Genomic DNA, 21,740 nt, shown 5'->3' on the forward strand with positions numbered 1-21,740 from the left:
GCCCCCGCTTGCCGCAACTAGAGGAAGCCCTTGCACAGAAACGAAGACCCAACGCAGCCAAAAATAAATAAATAAAAAATAAAAATAAAGGAATTCCCTTAATAAAAAAAAAGAAAGCAGCCTGCCTTACACGCCCACAAAGCAAATTTACAAGATAAAAATTCCTAAGTGTTCTTTGTGTTGGTCCATTTTAAAAGGCCGAGTTCTCAGATAGTTTGGGAGGCTACATTCCTCCTCTTTTGAAGCTAGACAGAATGACTTTACTGCAAGGTTGCCCAACCAATACTGTTTATACAGGGTGACCCTTTTCTTTGATTTACTAGTGTCCTCCCCACGGGTGTGAAGATTGCAATTTATCTTTGAATGCATATGGCAGGTTTCGGAATCTCTGGAACAGTATGTCTGGAAGTTACATTTAGTCCAGGGTTGTTTGGTAACTGGTAACTTGGAAACCTAATTGCAACAACAAGCCATCCAAACACAGTTATTCTTCTGAGTGTGCATAATGAAAGTAGCACCGGGAGGGATCAGCCGGGAATGGACTAGACAGTCCTCGCAAACAAAGCTGGCTTCTCGTTTATGGTTATTGCTAATTGGGGTACAGTAATTCTGAAGCATGTTTGGTGGAATTTAAAAAAAAAGAAAAATTCCACAGTTCCTGGTAATGTGTTCACTGAAGACTTACTGGATGAAGTAACATTCTTTCTCATTTGCAGGTTAAAATAGCTGTCTTTTCCTCCATATCCAAGCAAGTGTAAGAGATTTGCTTTCTTAAATAAATGTGCTTCTTTTTTCCCTTCAGTATTTCACATTATATAAACACTACAACAAAATGGAAAGGAACACAGCGTGGAAATTTGAACACCCCTCTGACCATTTTATTCATTCATGTCTTCATTTTGACACTAAGTATAAACGCAGGAGGAATAGAAGATAGACCAGGGAAGACTCAGTGCTTCATGTGGAAATGATTTTGTGTCATCTCTTGGATTTCTTGAGTTGTTTGTATTGAATGTAATTAGGCACAGAGTAAGCTAGGCCTCTTCTTGTAAAACCTAGATTAATCACAGAAATAGCTTGGTTCCAATTTGGGGATGATAGAAGGAATCCCTCTCCGATTTCCCATTCTGTTGGGGACATTAGCTGGCTAATGTTGCTTGTCTGTCTCCACTGTATCCTTACTTCCAAGCTATCACCATTCTCCCTTACCTTACCTTTAAAATTTTGGGATTGCGGGGTAGACATGAGGAGTTGAAGTGAAGCAAAAATGCAGTGATATTTTTTCAAACGAATCTTTCAACAAACCTGAGTTGATAAAAGATTTCATTGAACTTGTTTTTCTTCTTTTTTAAATTTTTTTGCGGTACGCGGGCCTCTCACTGTTGTGGCCTCTCCCGTTGCGGAGCACAGGCTCGGGATGCACAGGCTTAGCAGCCGTGGCTCACGGGCCCAGCTGCTCCGCGGCACGTGGGATCTTCCCGGACCGGGGCACGAACCCACATCCCCTGCATCGGCGCGTGGACTCTCAACCACTGCGCCACCAGGGAAGCCCTGTTTTTTTTCTTAATGTGACAGTTTATGCTCAGGAAAACAGAGAAACAAACAAACATGGTAAAGGCTTTCCAAGAAGTCTGTCTTACGTGGAAAGGGAATGAGGGTAAACACTTTCCTTCAGTTGTGTTATTTATTATTTTGTACGTGTCCCCCTGCTCACTACACATCCACATGAATTTTGGGTAACCAAGCTTATTGAGCCTGAATTATCTCTCCAAACTTTAATTTATACGCTTCCGTCAGTAGGTGAGTGCCCATCCATTTTTATCTGAATGCTTCAGTTTAGCATCATTTATCATTGAGAGAGGGCAGGGCTTAGTGGAAACAGCATGGATTTTGGAACTAAATAGGCCTGAGTTTCAACCCTGATCCTGGGACCTAAAGTACTGTTTTCTCATTGGGAACTGGAAAAAGTTATCTCTGTCTTGAAGTTGTGGTTATTAAGAAATATTAAGTGTGCAATTCCCTGGCGGAGCAGTGGTTAAGAATCTGCCTGCCAATGCAGGGAACACGGGTTCGAATCCTGGTCTCGGAAGATCCCACATGCTGCGGAGCAACGAAGCCCGTGTGCCACAACTACTGAAACTGCGCTCTAGAGCCCACGAGCCACAACTACTGCAGCCCGCATGCCACAACTACTGAAACCCACGTGCCTAGAGCCCATGCTCCACAGCAAGAGAAGCCACCGCAATGAGAAGCCTGCGCACAGCAACAAAGAGTAGCCCCTGCTCGCCGCAACTAGAGAAAACCTGCGTGCAGCAATGAAGACCCAATGCAGCCAAAAATAAATAAATAAAATAAATAAATTTATATTAAGAAAAAGAAATATTAAGTGAATCTCTACCATGTGTCAGATGCTGAACCGGATGATTGGGGTGAAAAATGAGAAAATGTGACCCCTATTTTCCAGGGAAGAGCTTGTTGTCTCACAGGAATGATAGATGAGCGTGCAGATAACAGTAGTAAAGTGTGATAAATGCACACAGTGTGTAAGCCTGATGTGGATGAACGTACCAAGGGGAGTGCAATTAATATTGCGTGGCAAGTGGGGTCAGAGAAAGGACACTTCAGAGAGGAGCTGGGTCTTGAAAAATCAGTAGTTCAGTAGACATATTGAGGGTGAGGTAAGCAGGCCATGAGCGAGGACATAGACGCATAAAATTTCGTAGCTGTGTTGGCCAATAGTTTGAGCAATGACCTCTGGGGTATGGTAGGCCATGGGCCTCACACTTGACAGAAATGTGCTTTGGCTATATCAAGTCCTCAAAGCTGTGATTCTCAACTCTTGGGTTATTCTAGCTCTACAAGTTACCCCTCTGCCTGAAGAGAATTCAGATACACAAGTTGTGGCCTCAATTAGTTGAATTCATAAGCATCGCATATTCAGATGTCCAAAGCACAGCTAGTTTAATATCCCTGGTAGTGAACTTTACAGGAATCTTAACTCTTTATTACCTTGAGATCTAATAACTGTAAAGGTAAGTCTACACAGGGGAATCCACTTTAAAATCCTCAGTTGTCAACAACTCAGTGCCAGTAGGCAGGGGATTTGGAATTACTCTGTGACTGAGCAGGAGAGCTTATCCAGTTTCTGTATATGTGGAGGAGAGGTATGCCCTTGGAGAAAGTATTCCTCTTTGCTTCCTAAACAAATACTATTTATTGACATCTTCTGATGTTCATTGTCAGGGAATTTATACTACACTCAGAAGGCAGTCTATATTTTCTTCCTTGAAAATGGAAGGACGTTAATTTAGACCTCATTTCCTTGTGCTTGCCGTCTTAGCCATCTGCTGGAGAGTAACAAATGTGGGGCATTAAAGTGTAAATCAAGCTAAATATATATTAAGCAGAGACAAATAAATGCAAGGGGAAAGACATATTAGTACATTCACTGAACTATAAAATTTTGTTGTTTAGAGAATATTCATTTTGTTTGCTTGTAACATCTCATGTCTTCATTATAAGTTTATAATGTTAAGAGATTGATTAAAAGTGGATCGCTGCAATGAAAACTAATGATATGTGTGAAATTCACACACATCACATACTAAAAGACACTGAAGATATTAGAAGAGATTAGTTTTAAGTAAGTAGGGTTCACAGAGAAAGTGTCAGTAGAAATGAAAACAGAATGCTTGTTATGTAAAGCAGAGAGATCTCAGGAGTTAGAGTTGAAAGTCCTGGCTCGGTTGCTTTATGGCCTCAGTTTCCTCAGCTGTGAGTTGGTGATGACAACAGTAACTGTTCTAACCTAGGTTTCCTTGTAATTCAACTCAACTCAAAACACATACTGTCCCGTTAATGGTAAACCCTGATAGTCTAGGAACCCTGACTGGCTGGTTCATGGTCACGTGGAGGGCTCCACAGATGTTTGCTGTTGTGCCAGGCCCTGGGCTGTGCTGGAGGAATTAGAAATATGAAGAAAACAGAGTACCTGGGCTCACAGAGTGAACCATCTGTCTGAGGAGACAGCAGGCAACAAATCCTGAACCCAGAATGGGTTAAAGAAGAATGTAAGTGAAAGTTCTTCATACATTCTTCTTTATATTTATATTTTTTATTTTTTATTTTTTGCGGTATGCGGGCCTCTCACTGCCGTGGCCTTTCCCGTTGCGGAGCACAGGCTCCGGACGTGCAGGCTCAGCGGCCATGGATCACAGGCCCAGCCGTTCCGCGGCATGTGGGATCTTCCCGGACCGGGGCACGAACCCGTGTCCCCTGCATCGGCAGGCGGACTCTCAACCACTGTGCCACCAGGGAAGCCCCATTCTTGTTTATTTTTAATAAATTTATTTTATTTTTGTCTGCGTTGGGTCTTCGTTGCTGCACGCAGGCTTTCTCTAGTTGCGGCGAGCGGGGTCTACTCTTTGTTGCGGTGCGCGGGCTTCTCACTGCGGTGGCTTCTCTTGTTGCGGAGCACGGGCTCTAGGCGTGCAGGCTTCAGTAGTTGTGGCTCACAGGTTCAGCAGTTGTGGCTTGAGGTCTCTAGAGCACAGGCTTAGCAGTTGTGGCGCACGAGCTTAGTTGCTCCGCGGCATGTGGGATCATCCCTGACCAGGGCTCGAACCCGTGTCCCCTGCATTGGCAGGCAGATTCTTAACCACTGTGCCACCAGGGAAGCCCCATTCTTGGTTTTTATTGATATGAATGATGGTGTTTTTTTCCCCCGGCTAAACTGGTTTTCTTTCTACATCTTCTCTCTTTATAGCTAAGATATGTGTCAGTCCTTTTAACAGCTCTTAATCTTGGTGTGATTTTCGGTTTTATGGATCATCTACAGTAAATTTTAAAATTTGGACTGGTTTTTCTACTATCCGGGAGTTATGAGGGGATGTCTTTTTGCTGGTTGATGTGTTCTAAGAATAAAGATTCATTTAGACATTAGTTTGAGTCAAAAGGGAGATAATTAATATATTGGCAAAATGAAAAAGGCTGATTGAGTAAATGTTAATTTTAAATGACTTTTGGATTAGCTAATGCTTTGATTATCTGTATCTCTTCTCTATCAACAGGGAGAATTGGAAGTTTTGTGTAGGTGTGCTTACTAACAAAATTGCAAATTATACACAGGTACCTATGCTTCATCCATTACCTCAGTTGTTGACCAGAACAGAAATTTTCTCTTCTTTCTTTCCTTTTTTTTTGTTTGGCTTTGGAACTTTGCATGAAACTTGATCAACAATTCAAATTCCATATTCCCATGTATGATGGTAATAAAGAGAAATTATACTAGTTTGTGGCCTGGGTTTCACCATGGCAGTGGGGAAGGGAGACCTGAAGTAATATCAAGTAAATATTATGGTATTAAGGGCTTCCCTGGTGGCGCAGTGGTTGAGAGTCCGCCTGCCAATGCAGGGGATGCGGCTTCGTGAGCAGCTGGGCCCGTGAGCCATGGCCGCTGAGCCTGTGCATCCGGAGCCTGTGCTCCACAACGGGAGAGGCCACAACAGTGAGAGGCCTGCGTACTGCAAAAAAAAAAAAAAAAAAAAAAAAAAAGAATAGGGAGGTTGCGAGACTGACAAATAGTTTTCAGTCTTTTAAATTTTATTATTTAAAAATCAGAGGTGTGGTAAAATAAATGTGACTCATCTCCCACTTACATGTATAGTATTTGTTTTATGTAAACAGGCCTTGATATTATGCTAAGGACTAAGCCCTGCTGTAGGCTGAGACGTGAGTGTGGTGACAAAGAAGAGAGAGACATAGTGACAAAAATGTTTTGGATTTTCTCTAGTAACTTATTTTAAAAAATAATAAAAATCCACTCTATCTGCTAAATGTTACTTGGAATGATGGAAAATTTTGTGGAACACATTTGTTCAAAATTTCTGGACTAGAAGCGCTAATGTAACTGAAATCTTTGATACATTCTTTGCGATACCAGGACTCCTCTGTGATGTCTTCAGGATGTGAGGGACATCTAGTCTCTCAGGGTAGAGGACAAAACCCCCTGTCTTTGTAGGTGGGAGCCAAGGTCTAAGTTATCCTTCCAAGGTGGATAGTTTGAGGCTTCAGTACTTTCAGAGTTCCCCCATAGGGCATAAGAACCTACATTCCGTGCTGTTTTTCCAACCACCGGGAGGACTTTATGGTTTCTTATTTACAGTAATGCAAAAACTGTTCAAGGAATAATTAAAGATGGTGGCCTGTGAGTGAGTGCCTTTACCTGAGAAAGAAAGAGGCAGTATATGAGGAAGTGGATGTCTTGTTCCCTTACTCTAAATGGAGTGTTTGAGTTTGAACCAGGTGGGTTCTCTGAAGATTTTTGTTTTTTGTTTTGTTTTGTTTTGTTTTGTTTTTGCGGTACGAGGGCCTCTCACTGTTGTGGCCTCTCCCGTCGCAGAGCACAGGCTCCGGAAGCGCAGGCTCAGCGGCCATGGCTCACAGGCCCAGCCGCTTCGCGGCATGTGGGATCTTCCCGGACCGGGGCACGAACTTGCGTCCCCCTGCATCGGCAGGCGGACTCTCAACCACTGCGCCACCAGGGAAGCCCAAGATTTTGGTTTTGGATTATTCCAATTCAGTTCACTTCAAGGACCTTCTGATTCCAAGGCTTTCCCCGCAATAGTCAGATTGGGAGTAGAATGAACTTGGCCTTACTTAATTGGCTTGATGTGAAGCCCTTTCTTCTGTCTCTTGTGTTGCAGCACAAATAGTTTAGATACCAAAATGATCCAAATGCCATTGCTCTTGAATGGGCGACCCTCATCCAAGCAATCCAGATAGAGAAGGAAATGAAGTATGAGAAAGATGGGACAAAGAGGGAATAGGCTTTGATTTTCTTGCTAACAATGATTTACAAGTGAGACACAAAGTAATTATAAACTGTTGGATTTTTTTGAAGGTCTGAGGTCCTAATGCAGGGTCTGGGCCAAATACAGATTTTACTTCTTCGTGTGTTTTACTTAAAAGAGTTGTGCTGTCATTCGTCTTTGGTTCTCAGGTGAAGGTATTTGTTTGCGGGGCTTGGGGGCGTGGGGTGGGAAGGGCTGGCGATAAGCTCACAGGAGGGAGAGCTACTTACAGAAGGGAGGGTTGCTGCGCCATAGATAGTCTTGAACTGTTGCTGCTTTTTTTTTTTTTTTTTGGTACGCGGGCCTCTCACTGTTGTGGCCTCTCCCGTCGCGGAGCACAGGCTCCAGACGCGCAGGCTCAGCGGCCATGGCTCACGGGCCCAGCCGTTCCGCGGCATATGGGATCTTCCCGGACCAGGGCACGAACCCGTGTCCCCTGCATCGGCAGGCGGACTCTCAACCACTGCGCCACCGGGGAAGCCCTAAACTGTTGCTTTTTGAGGAAAAAAACCTCACTGAACCTTGAACATTCTTTTTTATCTACATCATGTGCTTTGACCTCCTGGATGGTGCAATTTTGATGTGGAGGTGAGGTTCTTTTGACCTAGTTCTCCCCTAAGGGATTGCAGATATTTTCCCAATTAAGCTAGGTTCACCGGTTAACAACAAATCATTGTTTCTTATTGTTCTGAGCTAGTAGGCCTGGTATGTGAAAAAAATCTCCCCCACCACTTTTTGTGTATTCATGACAAAACTCATGACTGATCTTTGGGAGATAACTGTGCTTTTGTCTCTGTTTTAGCGGTGCAAGAAATGATTAATTTAGTGTGGAATTTAGGATGACTATTTTTTTGTTCTTTCCAAGTTGTCTCTTGGCTTGACAAAGTAATAGAAGGTCAAGTTTCTTTGAAACTACACCAAAACCCGAATGTAATCACGTGACAGAAGCGCCTAAGTTTATTCTAGTTACAAGTGGAAGCTATTGTTGGTTATCTCAGGAGGTTTTTTTTTACATTTTTAGTGCAGAGTTGTGCATGATTATTGAGAGAAGATAGGGTGAGGGAGGTGAAGACAGGGCAAGGGAGGCCTCCCATGTATCAGATCTTTAGTTATGGTAAGGGGTGTTAAAGATTATATCTGTTTAGCTTTTTATTTTGAAATAATTTTAGACAAAAGTTGTCAAAGAGTACAGAGAATTTATGTACACCTTACTTCGCCCAGCTTCCTCTTTTAACATCTTACATAACATTAGTATCATTACTGAAAGCTGGAAATTAAAACTGATACAATGACTTAATTTATAAATCTTATACAAATGTTGCCAGTTTTCATGCTAATGTCTTTTTTTCAGGTCCTGGATTCAATCCAGAGTCCCACACTGCATTTAGTTTATCATGTTACCTTTGTTTCCACTAACCTGTTACTGCTCCTCAGTTTCTTATGACCTTCACAACTCTGAAGGTCAGTTATTTTGTAGCATGTTCTTTAGTTTGGGTTTGCCTGATGTTTTCTTGTGATTGGGTTTGAGGTTATTTATTTTTTGGCAAGAATACCAGGAGGTGATCTTGTGCCCTGTTCAATGCATCATGTCAGAAGGTACTGTTGGGGAAATATAATTAAAAACAAAATCCCTCAATCCAGAAATTTAAAACAAAATCTCTCAATCCCGAAATCCTCTCCTCAGAGGTAGTAGAGAAAGAAAGCACTTTTATTACTGAATGTGCATTAAATCAGAATATGATGTGAATCACAGGCAATCTAAGAAATTGCAATGACAGAAAGAAATTTTACTCTTTTATATAGTCAAGCAGGTGCCACCCACAATATACGTACATGTTTTCAAGATAAACAATAACTAGCCCTGAAGTGTGAGGACTTGAGAGTACCATTTGTCACGCACAGTTCATCATCAGTTCACCTGGTAATTGGGGTGACCATCTGTGTTAGCTAGTTGGCTTTATCCAGAAGAAAAACAAACTATAGTATTCATATCTTTATGAAAGGAGGTAGTTTTGCCACTTGGAGCAAGGTGTCCATTGAAATTACGCTTCTGTCCTCCAACAGAAAGTGGGAAATAGGGGTGCTATCTCCCTTGATGTTTACATCCTAGGTCTTTGAGAAAGACATTACCAGGTGATAAAGTTGACAAAGGCCTATCTTAATCTTCAAAGAGATTATACATACCTTTCAAAGAGAGGAGAAGGTGCTTACAGTTGCAAGTTTTCTAAAGTAAATGCTCTGAGAAAAAGTTAGGAAGGGGAATCTCTTGATTTCATCAGTGAGAATTAATCCTCTTTCAATTTGTATTTGTCGTTAGAGTAAATAATGCTGATATGTCTTCTTACTGGTGATACTGGCTTCGATCTCTTGGTTAAGGTGGAATCTAACAGCTTTCTCCACTGTAAAGTTACTGTGTTTCCTTTGTAATTAACAAGTATCTTGAGGGGAGATACTTTGAACCTATGCAAATATACTTTTTCTCATCATTCAGGATATCACTCACAAATTTTATTATCCATGGATGGTTCTTGCTTGCAACAGTTATTACAGTGGTGTTTACCTAATGATAGTTTCCTGTTTCCATTGTGCCTTCTACATTTATTAGTTGGAATTCTACTATACGGGAGAGATGTCCTTTCTCTCACCTTTATTTATTTGTTCATTCATTCATTCAGTTATTTCTTTATATCAGTATGGACTCATGGATATTTATTTTATTCTCTTGGTTAAAATCCAGTACCATCATTATTCATTTTGTTACTTAAATTATTCCTGCTTTGCCCATTGGGGACTCTTTCCAGATGGCTTCTGTGTCGTTTTGACATGGTCCTAACATTTTTTTGAGCACTTCATTACTTTCTAGCACCACAAGATGTTCCAGCCTCATTTTGTATCTTTCCTTCTCTGGCCCTTAGAATCAACTGCTTCTCCAAAGAAACCTAGTTCATTTTAATGGAGAATGGTATTTAGAAACCAATATCTGGACATTAGGGGTGCTCCTTGCTACTGAGATGTCATGGCTTTTAGGGCCTCTCAATAGACAGAGCTAGAAAATATATGTATATATGCAAGTACACACACCTACATTTATTTCTATATCTATACATTTGTGTATATATGCAGATATATATTTAAAAAACTGAGTGCATACTGATACCTCCAGTTCCACACCAGCAGCACAGGGTTCATTCTGTCCTTTCCCATTCCTTATATGAAACTTACTTCTCTCAACTGGGAAACCCCACTCTCATTATCCACAATATATTCATGTATTTGTTCAGTTTCAATGTACCTACAAAATAGTTTAAAAATTGCTACCTCATACTCCTATGAGAAACATTTAATTGACTAGAGTCAGTATTTGTGTAGTTCTTTTTGTCTTTAGCTTTCCAGTATACAGTAAGGACACTATTGTCCCAAGTTACTTAGGTTAGTTTTTTGCTTTCTCATCCCTTCTGTTATGGAACCAGGTTCGTTTGCCCGATGCACAGCAAGCCAAACACTGAGACACTGAGGTCTGCAGCAGAGAAAAGTTTTACTCACAAGGCAGCCAAGGGGGGAGATCCAAGAACAAATCTCAAATCCACTTCCCTGAAGGCAAGGGGCTTGGGATATTGATGGGATAAGGGAGCAGGGTGGTCTGAGGTGTGGGGGAAAGATGATTGGAGGAAAGAAAAAGGTGAAATAATCGGTGTTCTGTGGAGGCTGAACATGCTTTTTCATGGGATGTATGTTCAGAAAATGGCAGTGTTAACATGATTTGAGGGTGGAGTTTTTGGCCCTCTGATGTCAAAAGGTCATCCATCGGACACTTGTACAGGCCCCATTGAATGGTTGGTGGTCTTGACAGGTTTGAGCTGGGCAAGACTAGCTCCATGATCCTGAAAAACATTTTAAGCAACAGTTATTATATGTCAGAGGTATTATCTATAGGGGGAGGTCAAAGAAGCCTTGTGATGTATGTCTAAGCTACGCGAAACTTGGAAGGTGTGCAGTTTGCAAGAACAATTATAGCAAGCTTGGTTAGTGAAGGCAGGTTACAGGATATTATTTATTAAGAAAGTTATAGTTTAAGGGATCTAACTGATGACTGCCCTCTTTTTCGGTGTGGGTGTGTTATTTATTATAATACAGTTAGGTTCATTTGTTCCTGTTTATGTTCTGTTTTGGGTATACAACATTGTGTTTGATTTTAATTATTTGCCATGTCCTGAAAGTCATAAGCTGTACAAAAAGATATACTGAGAGAAATGTCTCTCACCCCCTGCCCCACTCCCATTCCTACTGCTTGGTTCCTAGTCCTGCATTCTTTATACCTGGTTCTTGTCCATTCCCCATAAGAAACCATTCTCCTTAGTTTCTGTCTTTATCCTATCCTTTTCCACAAATGAGCAGATATGTATCTCTACCTCTGTCTCTAGCTCTATATCTATATTCCTTTCTTTTCTATATGAAGGGTCCACGCTATAGATATCCTTTGGCACTTTGCTGTTTCTCACTTAACAATATATCCTGGGAATCTACGTATAGGTGATTCTCATTCTTAATTGCAACTTCAGAGCTCTTCATTGTATGGATGTACCATACTTTTCTCAACCATTCTCCTATGTGTGGGCATTTAGATTGTTTCTAATATTTTATAATTACAAAAAATATTCCTAACGATCTGATTCCAGTTACAATGTATGGTTCCCCCCCGCCCCACACACACCAAGCAGTTCTCTGACACCAGCTGGGTGTCCTACAATTCAACTCAATTCTGACACTATCTACCTGGAGATAGGTAGACCGTCCCCCTGCCCCCACTTGCTAATCTCAAGTCCAGGTTGTTACCTGTGCTTCTGAAGACCCACCTATAGATCAAAGGTTCCAGTGACCCCCTCTTTTTGTTTGCTAGAGTGGCTTTCAGAACTCAGAGAAACATTTTACCTACTAGATTACTGGTTTGTTATAAAAGGATAACCAGATGGGAGAGATGCATAGGGCAAGATGCCTAGAGAAGGGCACCGAGTTTCCATGCCTCTGAGCTGGCCACTCTCCCGGAATCTCCATGTGTTCACCAACCCAGAAGTTCTCAGAACCCTGTCCTTTGTTTTTTTTTTATTACATAGCCATGGTTGGTTATATCATTGGCCACTGGTGATTGATTCAACCTACAGTTCTTTTTCTCTTCCTATTGGTCTGGGAAGTAAGACTGAAAGTTCCAACCTTCTAATCACACATGGTTCTCTCACTCCTGCATCCCACCCTATGCAGAAGCTCAGTCACTGAGAATGGAGGCCCTCTCTGCCCTTCGTGAGTTCTGAATCCTCCACACAGAGCCCTGAGCGCATTGTGCGTGAACCACTAATTGTTGCTAAGTGTGTTAGTGTACTTTCTCTTGCCATCCGCTGACATGTTAATAGCTTTCTTAGTATTTATGAAAGACAGCATTTAGATCCTGTACAGTTGGCACATTCTTCAGTGGGAATCCTGGGGACTAAATGACTTACTTAAATGCAGGTGGAGGCTGTACTCTACCCCCGCATGCTCGGCATTGGTAACCTTTCATCTTGCGTTGTTATGTACACACTTCCAGCTGCTCCGCATTCTTAGTGGAAATTTTACATTCCACTGCCTAGATTGGTTCGGTAACCAGAATCCCATTTGGGAAGACAAACCAAACAAAAATGACAATGGTGAAATAGAAAGCAAGTTGTAGTAAGTGAAGAAGAATATTAAAGAAAAGACAATCCAAAAATGTTTTTCTTTTCAATGCCTTGTTAGTAGTGGTTTCCGTAATTACTCCTAAGAGTTCTCTTGGGTTAATTGGTTATTTTTTAACTTTATGAGGGTCATGTTATTCTCTTCAGCTTAGCATTAGGGAAACCCATGCAGACTCATGAATGCCTTAAAAATGACTCAAGTCCTGTTTAGTTTTGCTATAAGATAGAGTGTCCATTGCAAATAATTATTTTAGAATAAAGTTAATAAATGTGAGGTTTAACATTATATATTCAGAATGCTTGGGATTATCTGCTCTTTCAAAATATTCCACAAAGTGCAAGAGAGAGAAAATTAAACCAGAAAGCCAATAGTTTAAAAATTTGTGGTATGCTGGGAAATTGATTTGATGGTTCAGAATTTGATGAAAATTAGTGGGCATTTTGTTTTTTAAGACAAAAAGATTTAGCAGTATGGACACGTTTAAATATATGCTTAAGAATACTTAAGAATTTTTCAAGGAAGGTATTACTAATGATGGGTATATTATCTTTTGGGTTACTTTTATAAAAGTTAAAAAATATTTTTTTAGACATTACGTTTTAAAGCCGTTTTAGGTTCACAGCAAAATTGAGGGGAAGGTACAGAGATCTCCCATATAGCCCTTGCCCCCAGGCATGCATAGTCTCACAAGAGCGGTAACTTTGTTACAGTTAATGAACCTACACTGACAAGTCCTAATCACCCACAGTCCATAGTTTACATTAGGGTTCACTTGTGGTGTTATATATTCTATGGGTTTAGACAAATGTATAATGACATGTAACTTTTGGGTCACCTTTAAGCTTAAAAGAAATCTTTTACCTTGCTGTTTTGAATAGCCATGTCATTTTGTGAATTTGTTTTGACTTGTTTTCCTGCTTCAGTGAAGGGGGAGACATTCATTTAGAGAACAGTTCAAAAGCCAAATATGCAAACTGATGCTAAGATATCCATTATTGTCAGAAAAATGACCCTCTGAATAAGAGATGATAATTCACACCTGATAGATGAATCGTAACCCTTCCTTTGGGTATCAGCCCCTGGACTGGGTACAACAACACAGGGACCTGTAGAGGACCCAGGTAGAGATGAGTGGTTGCATCAGCTCATAGAAACTAATTGGACCCTTCTGGGAATGTTCTAAACAGCTGGTTCATTATAATTAGAGACATCTCCTATAACTAGGTTGTCGCTGAAGTTAGCGTGGTTGGAATTTTTTATTATTATCTAACAATGCTGATGAAAATATTTCAGTGGCTGGGCTGATTTAGCCACCATGCCTTTCTGGAATTTCTAAAATTTCAGGGGGTTAACAGATTTCAGTTTTCATTCCATTGGAGTTCCATAAATTATACTGATATGATCATGTAAAGAATAGTTGGCAGGTAGCAGTGAGGGGGAGAGAAACTTGGGTGGTCTTGAGAAGATACTGGAACCACTGAATAAGCCTGGTCTAGATATGCCTATATTTATAAATGTTTACAGATATTCAGTTGTATATAATTCAAGAAAGCTCTTACTTAAATGGGTACAAATATGTGTCTACTATTTCTGCTAGTGGCCAATTTCTGTCTTGGGCAACATTAGCAGTAGGAATGAACCCTGCACTGGGAATCAGAAGTGGACTCATGTGACTGCTTCTTTGCTTACTGTGTGACCTTGAGGGGTGGAGAGGCTCATCTTTTCCTTTCTATACAACTGGAATAATACTAACCTTATAATATTATTTTGAGGAATAAACATCACTATAAGTGTGAAAGCATTTTATAAATTCTGTTGTATTTTACAATTGTAAACTTATTTGAAAATAACTAACATAAAGATATTACAAAAAGTCAAGGTAACATGTGGAAAGTGTTTGATACAATTCTGGGCATGGTATGTGCTCAAAAACATTGGTCCAGTTTTATTTAATTAAAGTACTTACTGAAGACGTATACACACACACACACACACACACACACACACACACACACACACACAATGGGATATTACTCAGCCATAAAAAAGACTGAAATAATGCCATTTACAGCAACATGGATGGACCTAGAGATTATCATATTAAGTGGTTATCATATTAAGTCAGACAGAGAAAGATGAATATCATATGATATCACTTATATGTGAAATCCAAAGATAAAATGATACAAATGAACATATTTACAAAACAGAAATAGACTCACAGACATAGAAAACAAAGTTATGGTTACCATAGAGGAGAGGAGGGTAAACAAATTAGGAGTTTGGGATTAACATACACACACTACTATCAACAAGGACCTACTGTATAGCACAAGGAACTATACTCAATATTTTATAATAACCTGTAATGGAAAGGAATCTGAAAAAGTATCTATCTATCTATCTATGAATCTCTTTGCTGTACACTTGAAGCTAACACAGCATTGTAAATTAACTATACTTTAATGAAAAAAAAGTATTTACTGAGTGAATTCTATGTCCAAAGTGCCAAAGTGCCATGAATGGATTCTTTGAGTTATAGATGAGGCTCGTTACTAAAAAAAATAAAAGAGAGATGCAGTCCATGAAAATATTGATAACATAAGGGGAATATCTTATACCTATGAAAAATGTTGTATGGAGATTCAGACAAAATGATATGGAATTTCTGAGGAGAATTATATCCAGATGAGTGGAGGGTAGGCGATAGAATAGTGAGAAATGAGGTTAGAGTGTGAAAAGATGGGGCCAGATCAGATGTGATCTCAAATACCCAAGTCCAGGACATGTGGACTTCATCTGAAGGCAGTGAAGGAAAATAGAGTTGAAGGCTCTTTGTGTAGGTTGGGCTATATTTTGCAAATAAGTAGCTTCAGTATGTTTTTTTCCTAAATGCCTAAGTCTATCATATATGGACAGTTACAAAAACGTGATTTTTAAAAAAAAATTTATTTATTTTGTTTATTTTTGGCTGCATTGGGTCTTCATTGCAGTGCGTGGGCTTTCTCTAGTTGCGGTGAGCAGGGGGCTACTCTTCGCTGCGGTGTGCGGGTTTCTCGTTGCGGTGGCTTCTTTTGTTGTGGAGCACGGGCTGTAGGTGCCTGGGCTTCAGTAGTTGTGACTCACGGCCTCAGCAGTTGTGACGCATGGGCTTAGTTGCTCTGCGGCATGTGGGATCTTCCCGGACCAGGGCTCAAACCCATGTCCCCTGCATTGGCAGGCGGATTCTTAACCACTGCGCCACCAGGGAAGCCCATGTGATTTTTTTTAAAAAAGCAATTTAAAATTGAATTTTTAAAATGTATCAGGAGTTTTTACAAGAGATCAGTGGTCATTAGATTTTCATGATGGTGTCGTTTAAAGGCATCATTTCCTCAGGTTCTTAGACCGACTTTGGTTTACTTGGCCTAGGGTTTCAAGAGGTGGTGAGTGCTGAGATTTGAGGCAGGTAGACCTGAAGCATTCAGCCTTAGCAGCCCCAGAGAATGGTATTGCCACTTCATTAATTAGTTCATGGAGCATCCCTTTGGGCTAGTTTAGCAGGATTATCTATTTTTACAGAGCAAGAAAATGAGGTGTGAGGTGTTGAATTGGCAATCAGTCCTGGAGTTCAGAATTTCAGACCTTTAGTCAGTTCCTCAGTTTGTAGATCTTGTACTTATTAATCCAAATATGTATTTTCACAACAACAATTTTAGTTTCATTGAGTTTATTTTTTTAAATAAAAATTCATGTTTTTAAGTCATGCAGGTTTTACCTTGAATTTGACCCAGCAGTGATATTGTCCAAGTGTCACGTGGAATTTGTGAACTTGAGTTAAATTATATACTTAGACTTGTCAAATTCACATAACATTTTTTTTGTTTGTTGTTGGGTTTTGTTTGTTTGTTTGTTTTTTGGTATAGCCATCTGTGACATAAACACAATCTAAATAAGATACCAGAGGCAGAGTGATATATTGAAAGGTGCATGTGATTTATATTCAAAGACCTGGCTCATCCCATTCTAGCAGAGTGAACATGCTTAAGTCACTTTTGCCCTCTTTGACTTTGAAATGTTTCCAAGAAAAATGTTAGCCAAATATTTAATCTATCTATCTATCCATCCAGCTGTCTAATTTCTACTCAGGGAGTGACTCCTCTCTGATTCACCAGGCTAACCTACTTCTCAATATCCAAATAAACTGGGTTTTCCAAGACAACGTTGAACCCAGTGCAGAATCAAGGTAAGAGGTCAGCTGTAAGCATGTTCTGCTTTTGCCTGGTGGTGGTTCCCTCACTAACTGACAAAGCCAGCCAGGAGTATGATCTCTGCTGAGTCCACAATGAATGTTCAAGTTTTGCATTGATGCCTTTTCAGTCGATTTGGTTCCATAGTCACAGATTACACCTAACACTGGTCAGGATGCTCACCAGCAAGACACTCCTGGTACACAGGGGTCTGAGTGGGAGTACCTCATACTCAATCCTTTGGGGTCCATCCCTCCATAACCAGGTGTGTTGATACTTAACATTATTCTCATATTTCAAACATTATTTATTCTCAAAGGGCAAGGGAAAGTGTACAGCCTAATAAGAAAATGTACGTGTTTTAAAAATATATTCTAATTGATTATTATGTTTCCCATATCTAAGCCACAGTGTCTCTAGATTAGCACCAAGTGACCAAGTGACCAACACTTAATCTCTGATAAGGACTCTGGGAAAGCTCCCCTTATATGTAGTTGATTTGTTTAATTCTTTTGTGATTTAAGTTATTATTTAAAATGCCAATTAGAGGGCTTCCCTGGTGGCATAGTGGTTGAGAATCCACCTGCCAATGCAGGGGACACGGATTCGAGCCCTGGTCCGGGAAGATCCCACATGCCGTGGAGCAGCTAAACCCATTTGCCACAACTACTGAGCCTGCGCTCTAGAGCCCACGAGCCACAACTACTGAGCCCATGTTCCACAACTACTGAAGCCCGTGCGCCTAGAGCCCGTGCTCCACAACAAGAGAAGCCACTGCAATGCGAAGCCCGTGCACCACAACGAAGAGCAGCCCCCGCTCGCTGCAACTAGAGAAAGCCCGTGCACAGCAATGAAGACCCAATGCAGTCAAAAATAAATTTATTAAAAAAAAAAAACAATTAGAAAAATGCATTTTTAATGAAAAATGGTATTTTTTCCCCTCAAAAGTCCTAATTGTTTTATACAATGGTCTTACATTTTTTTTTCAGTTCAAACATATTCCTTGGATTATTTTTTCAAATTCTTTTATTAGTATATCTGGAAACAGACTGATTTAGTTATTTTAACTAAAATGACTCAAAGAAATACATATTTAGGATTAATCTTCAGTTCAGCTGGTTAATCATGAACATTTGGAGAGTATTTTTGTCATACTGAATGAGGAAAACAACTTATTCAAGACAGATGGTTTAATTTAATTCAAGCAACAACTTACAGACTCAGAATAAAGTTATATAATTATTTAAAAAATCATCTATTTGTGAATTTCTATATGTAATAACTATAGACATGTATGCGCTAAAGAAAAATAGCATATATCAGGCAGCTCAACAGGAGTTTCCAAGTTATTTGTTTGTCTAATGTATTCACCTTCATGTTTAATTCAACAATCTAACAGGGTATTAAGCAATCAAGGTTGGAAGGAAAGACATTTGAAAAAATAACATTTGGTATGACGTATGTGCTCAGTACATTACTAGTTAATATTGAGGGTAACTACAAAGTAACAGTAGGGACAATAAATTAAAAACCAGATAAGTAAAATGTACAATATGATAGATGATGGTAAGTGCTATTAAAAAAAACAAAAAGGCAGGGAAGGGCAATAGAGAACCAGGTATGTGGCAGAAGCTTTAAGTTCAGTGGCCAGGGAGTCAGTATTAAGAGGTGGGGAGGATTTCACGAAGCAGATACTATCAGCATAGATGCAGAATCAGAAAGGCCTGTCCTTCACACAGGCAAAGACTCATTTGCAGTTAAACAAGCTAAGCCTTAAGAAGAAGCAAATCTGCTGGGAGAGGGATTTGTAGTCATCCAAGGTGCTATAAACTACAACCCTGGCCACAAAACTTTATTCCTTGGAAATCGAATCTATTTTCTTATGCTATAGTATGAACTAAATAAATCAAGGCACCCTTGGGATCAATCAGGAGTAAGCTTGCAATACATTCCATTAAACTGAAAAAACTGCCTCTTCTTTATTTCAGCAAATTCTCAATTCTAATAATTTATTCTACAGAAATGCTTACATATTTATGCAAATAGATATTTACGAGGAAACCTATCATGGCATTATTTGCAACAGCAAAATTTAGAAACAACCAACAGGATTGTCACTGAGGGACAGGTTAAATAAATTATAGCACATCCAATGGTGTGGAATATACACAGCTATTACAAAGAATGAAGCAACCCTTACTGTAACTACCAGTATGGAACAACTGCCATGGTAATTGTTAAATGAAAAAAGCAAGGTGCAGAAGAATGGGTACAGCAGCAGGTTATCCCTGTGTTTAAAAATTACTTGTATAAAATGTTCACATAAGACAATATGTATATGTAGGTATAGGCTGCCTTTGAATGAATATTGCTAATTCTGGTTGCAGCTTTGTGGCTGGGGGACAGGAATGGGAAAGAGTCTTCCTTTTCACTGTATGCTCCATTTTACCACTTGAATATTGGTCAGGTGCATGTATTATCTGTTAAACTTTTTTTTTTTAAAAGTCAACATCACTGCAAATATTAGCTTAGGGCCAAGAATCTCTGGGTTTAAAATGCAAAAAAAAATTATTGTGATTGATTAAAAATTTTTTACTCTAAATTAGAGTCTCTTTTAATTAAATTTCAATAAACATTTATTGTTCAACTAGCAGGCATTGCCAAGTGCTGTTTTAGGCACTGGAGAGTCAAGAAGTATAATACCCCTTGTTCTTCTCAAAATGGCATAATTTGATTGAAGAGAGAGTCCCATAAATTATTTAGGGTTAATATTTATCTCTAAAATAACTACCAAAGTGCAAAGCAAATAGTGGTTCACTTGTATGGACAACCCTGCCCCTTAGTATGTGTGATTTTAGGCAAATTAATTAATTAAGCTCCAGTTTCTTCATTTGTAAAATGGGGTTAAATAGTAAGTACTTATTCAGGGCATAGTTTTGATGATTAATGGAGGAAGGTAGGCTAGTTTGACCTGAACTCACAACTAGGGGCTGGGGAGGAAGGAGTGTTAGTGGGAGATGAGGGAACCAAGGAAGCAGTGGTTGGTCATGGGGGTCCTTGTAGGCCAAGCTTAAGAGTTGGGATATATCTTTCAGTGGAAACCAGATAGCAGAAGACTGAGGAGAGGATAGAGTGGGAGGAATTAGGAAGAGGAATGATGAAGAGGAGAGAAAGGGCCAAAGGGTCAAGGGAGAAATTGAAGACACCAGATGGGGGTGAAGGGTCCTAGCTATTTAATGGAACAAGTAGAGGCAGCAGGGGATAAAATCAAGATGGGGGCTTAGCTTTGTAAAGGGATAAGGATCCCTCTCCTGAGACAGGCAGCAAAGGAGAAAAGTGGTGAAGATGTAGATGAAGTGGGTTATGGAGGGAAGGGAGGTTGAAAGCCTTCATGCCTGTTGGCCTTTATTTTCTTGAAGTTTGGAGGGAAATGATGTGCTGAGAGTGAGTGTGCCTGGAGTGTGATTTTAGGATTTAGGATGAAAGGTAGGGATTTGGACCGTTCACTGTGGGAAATGTAAGAAGTTGTTGATTTGGGAGGAGGACAGGGTTGGCCGATGCCAAAGCCTTGTCTCAGGCCAAGGTGCCCGAGGGGCCATGTGGTTCTCGGTACAACAGCCTGGACCCTGGAAGCAAAAGGAGCCGGAAAGATGACCAGACCTACCCAGATGCAAGGGGTTCGGGAATGGAGGCTGGTGGTCAGAGTCTGGCTGGTGGATAGAGAAAGAAGTGAAGTCGAGAAAAGTTGATGAAGTCAGTCTCAAGAAAATAGGATGGGGTCAAGTGCCTGGTGGGGACCCAGAAACTCTAGGCAGCAGGCGGGTGAGGAGAGATGGCCAAACACTGTGTTGTGGCTGGAGGGGGAGAACCCTTGGGAGTTCAAGATTTTATAGGATTATTTTATTTTATTTTTGTTTTACAGAAAGTAATTGCTTAACAAAGTTGCCTTAAAATTCTCATAATAGCTCAACAGTTTCTGTTGTTGGCACAGATCATGAGCAGTATGCCCAGGGCTTAAGTGAAATTTTTCTTGAGAGCTCTGTTAAGGCAACATGCCATCTATAGAGGGTGAGCCCAGAGTGTTTATGTAAGTGGAGAAAAAGCAAGGTTTTAACAAAGGCAGCACAGGTCTCAGCCAGTTCCCTGGAAACCTGTAATTTTTCCTCATAGGGGGAAAGAAAAAAGCACTCGGTGCTTTGTATTTCATAAGCTCGGTGATTTGTATGTCTTTGCTTTTGAAGGTAAAACCAGTAATCCACAGCAGGATCAACGTGTCAGCTCGCTTTAGAAAACCGCTTCTGGAACCCTGCGCTATCTTGTAAGTTGGAGCCCTTTACATTTTGACTTAAAATTGATGTGGTGGTTTCCTTTTGGGTTGGGATTTATTTTGTAGTTTTAAAGACATAACTGTGTCAAACGGTTTGGCTCACTGGCTTCTCTTTTTTCCCAGCTTGATTGCAAATGGAGACCTTATAAACCCAGCTTCTAGACTCCTCATCCCTAGAAAAGCCTTGAATCAGTGGGATCATGTACTACAAATGGTCACGGAAAAAATAACTCTGAGGAGTGGGGCTGTCCACAGGTATGTCAAAGTAATCTTGCAAGTGGATGGGTTTCAGAATTGCTGAGGAAATTCCCAAGAGGCTCTGGAGTCACTGGTCCCTAGATTTGAATTTCAGCTCACCAGTTAGGCTCTATATGCCTCAGTTTCTCTATCTGTAAAATGGGTATATAATTGCTCATACCTTGTAGAGTTGTTTTAGGAAGGAATTAATCCGTATAAAGAGCTTAGAACAGTACTTGGCACATAGTAACTTCTCAACAAATATTAACTGTTTATATATTCTTTGGCACATAGAGCACATCAACAAATGTTAACTATTTTTTTCTTTTGATTTACAGCGAATAGGCAAGCATCAGCATTGCTTTATTTGAGAAGGACTTTTTTTTTTTT

At 40.1% G+C, this 21,740-nt stretch overlaps 1 protein-coding gene and 1 long non-coding RNA gene across 2 annotated transcripts in view; one reads left to right on the plus strand and one right to left on the minus strand.

Moving 5' to 3' along the window:
* Positions 1-21,740, minus strand: part of LOC125965682 (uncharacterized) — a 667,016-nt gene that overhangs the window by 243,859 nt on the left and 401,417 nt on the right. The window lies entirely within an intron of this gene.
* Positions 1-21,740, plus strand: part of DCDC2 (doublecortin domain containing 2) — a 148,361-nt gene that overhangs the window by 26,969 nt on the left and 99,652 nt on the right. The window contains exons 3-4 of the mRNA XM_004273527.4: positions 21,028-21,104; positions 21,237-21,368. Of these exons, the coding sequence (XP_004273575.1) occupies positions 21,028-21,104; positions 21,237-21,368 (209 nt within the window). The remainder of the gene's footprint in view (positions 1-21,027; positions 21,105-21,236; positions 21,369-21,740) is intronic.

The sequence above is a fragment of the Orcinus orca genome, chromosome 10, assembly GCF_937001465.1.
Source record: "Orcinus orca chromosome 10, mOrcOrc1.1, whole genome shotgun sequence".
NCBI lineage: Eukaryota > Metazoa > Chordata > Mammalia > Artiodactyla > Delphinidae > Orcinus > Orcinus orca.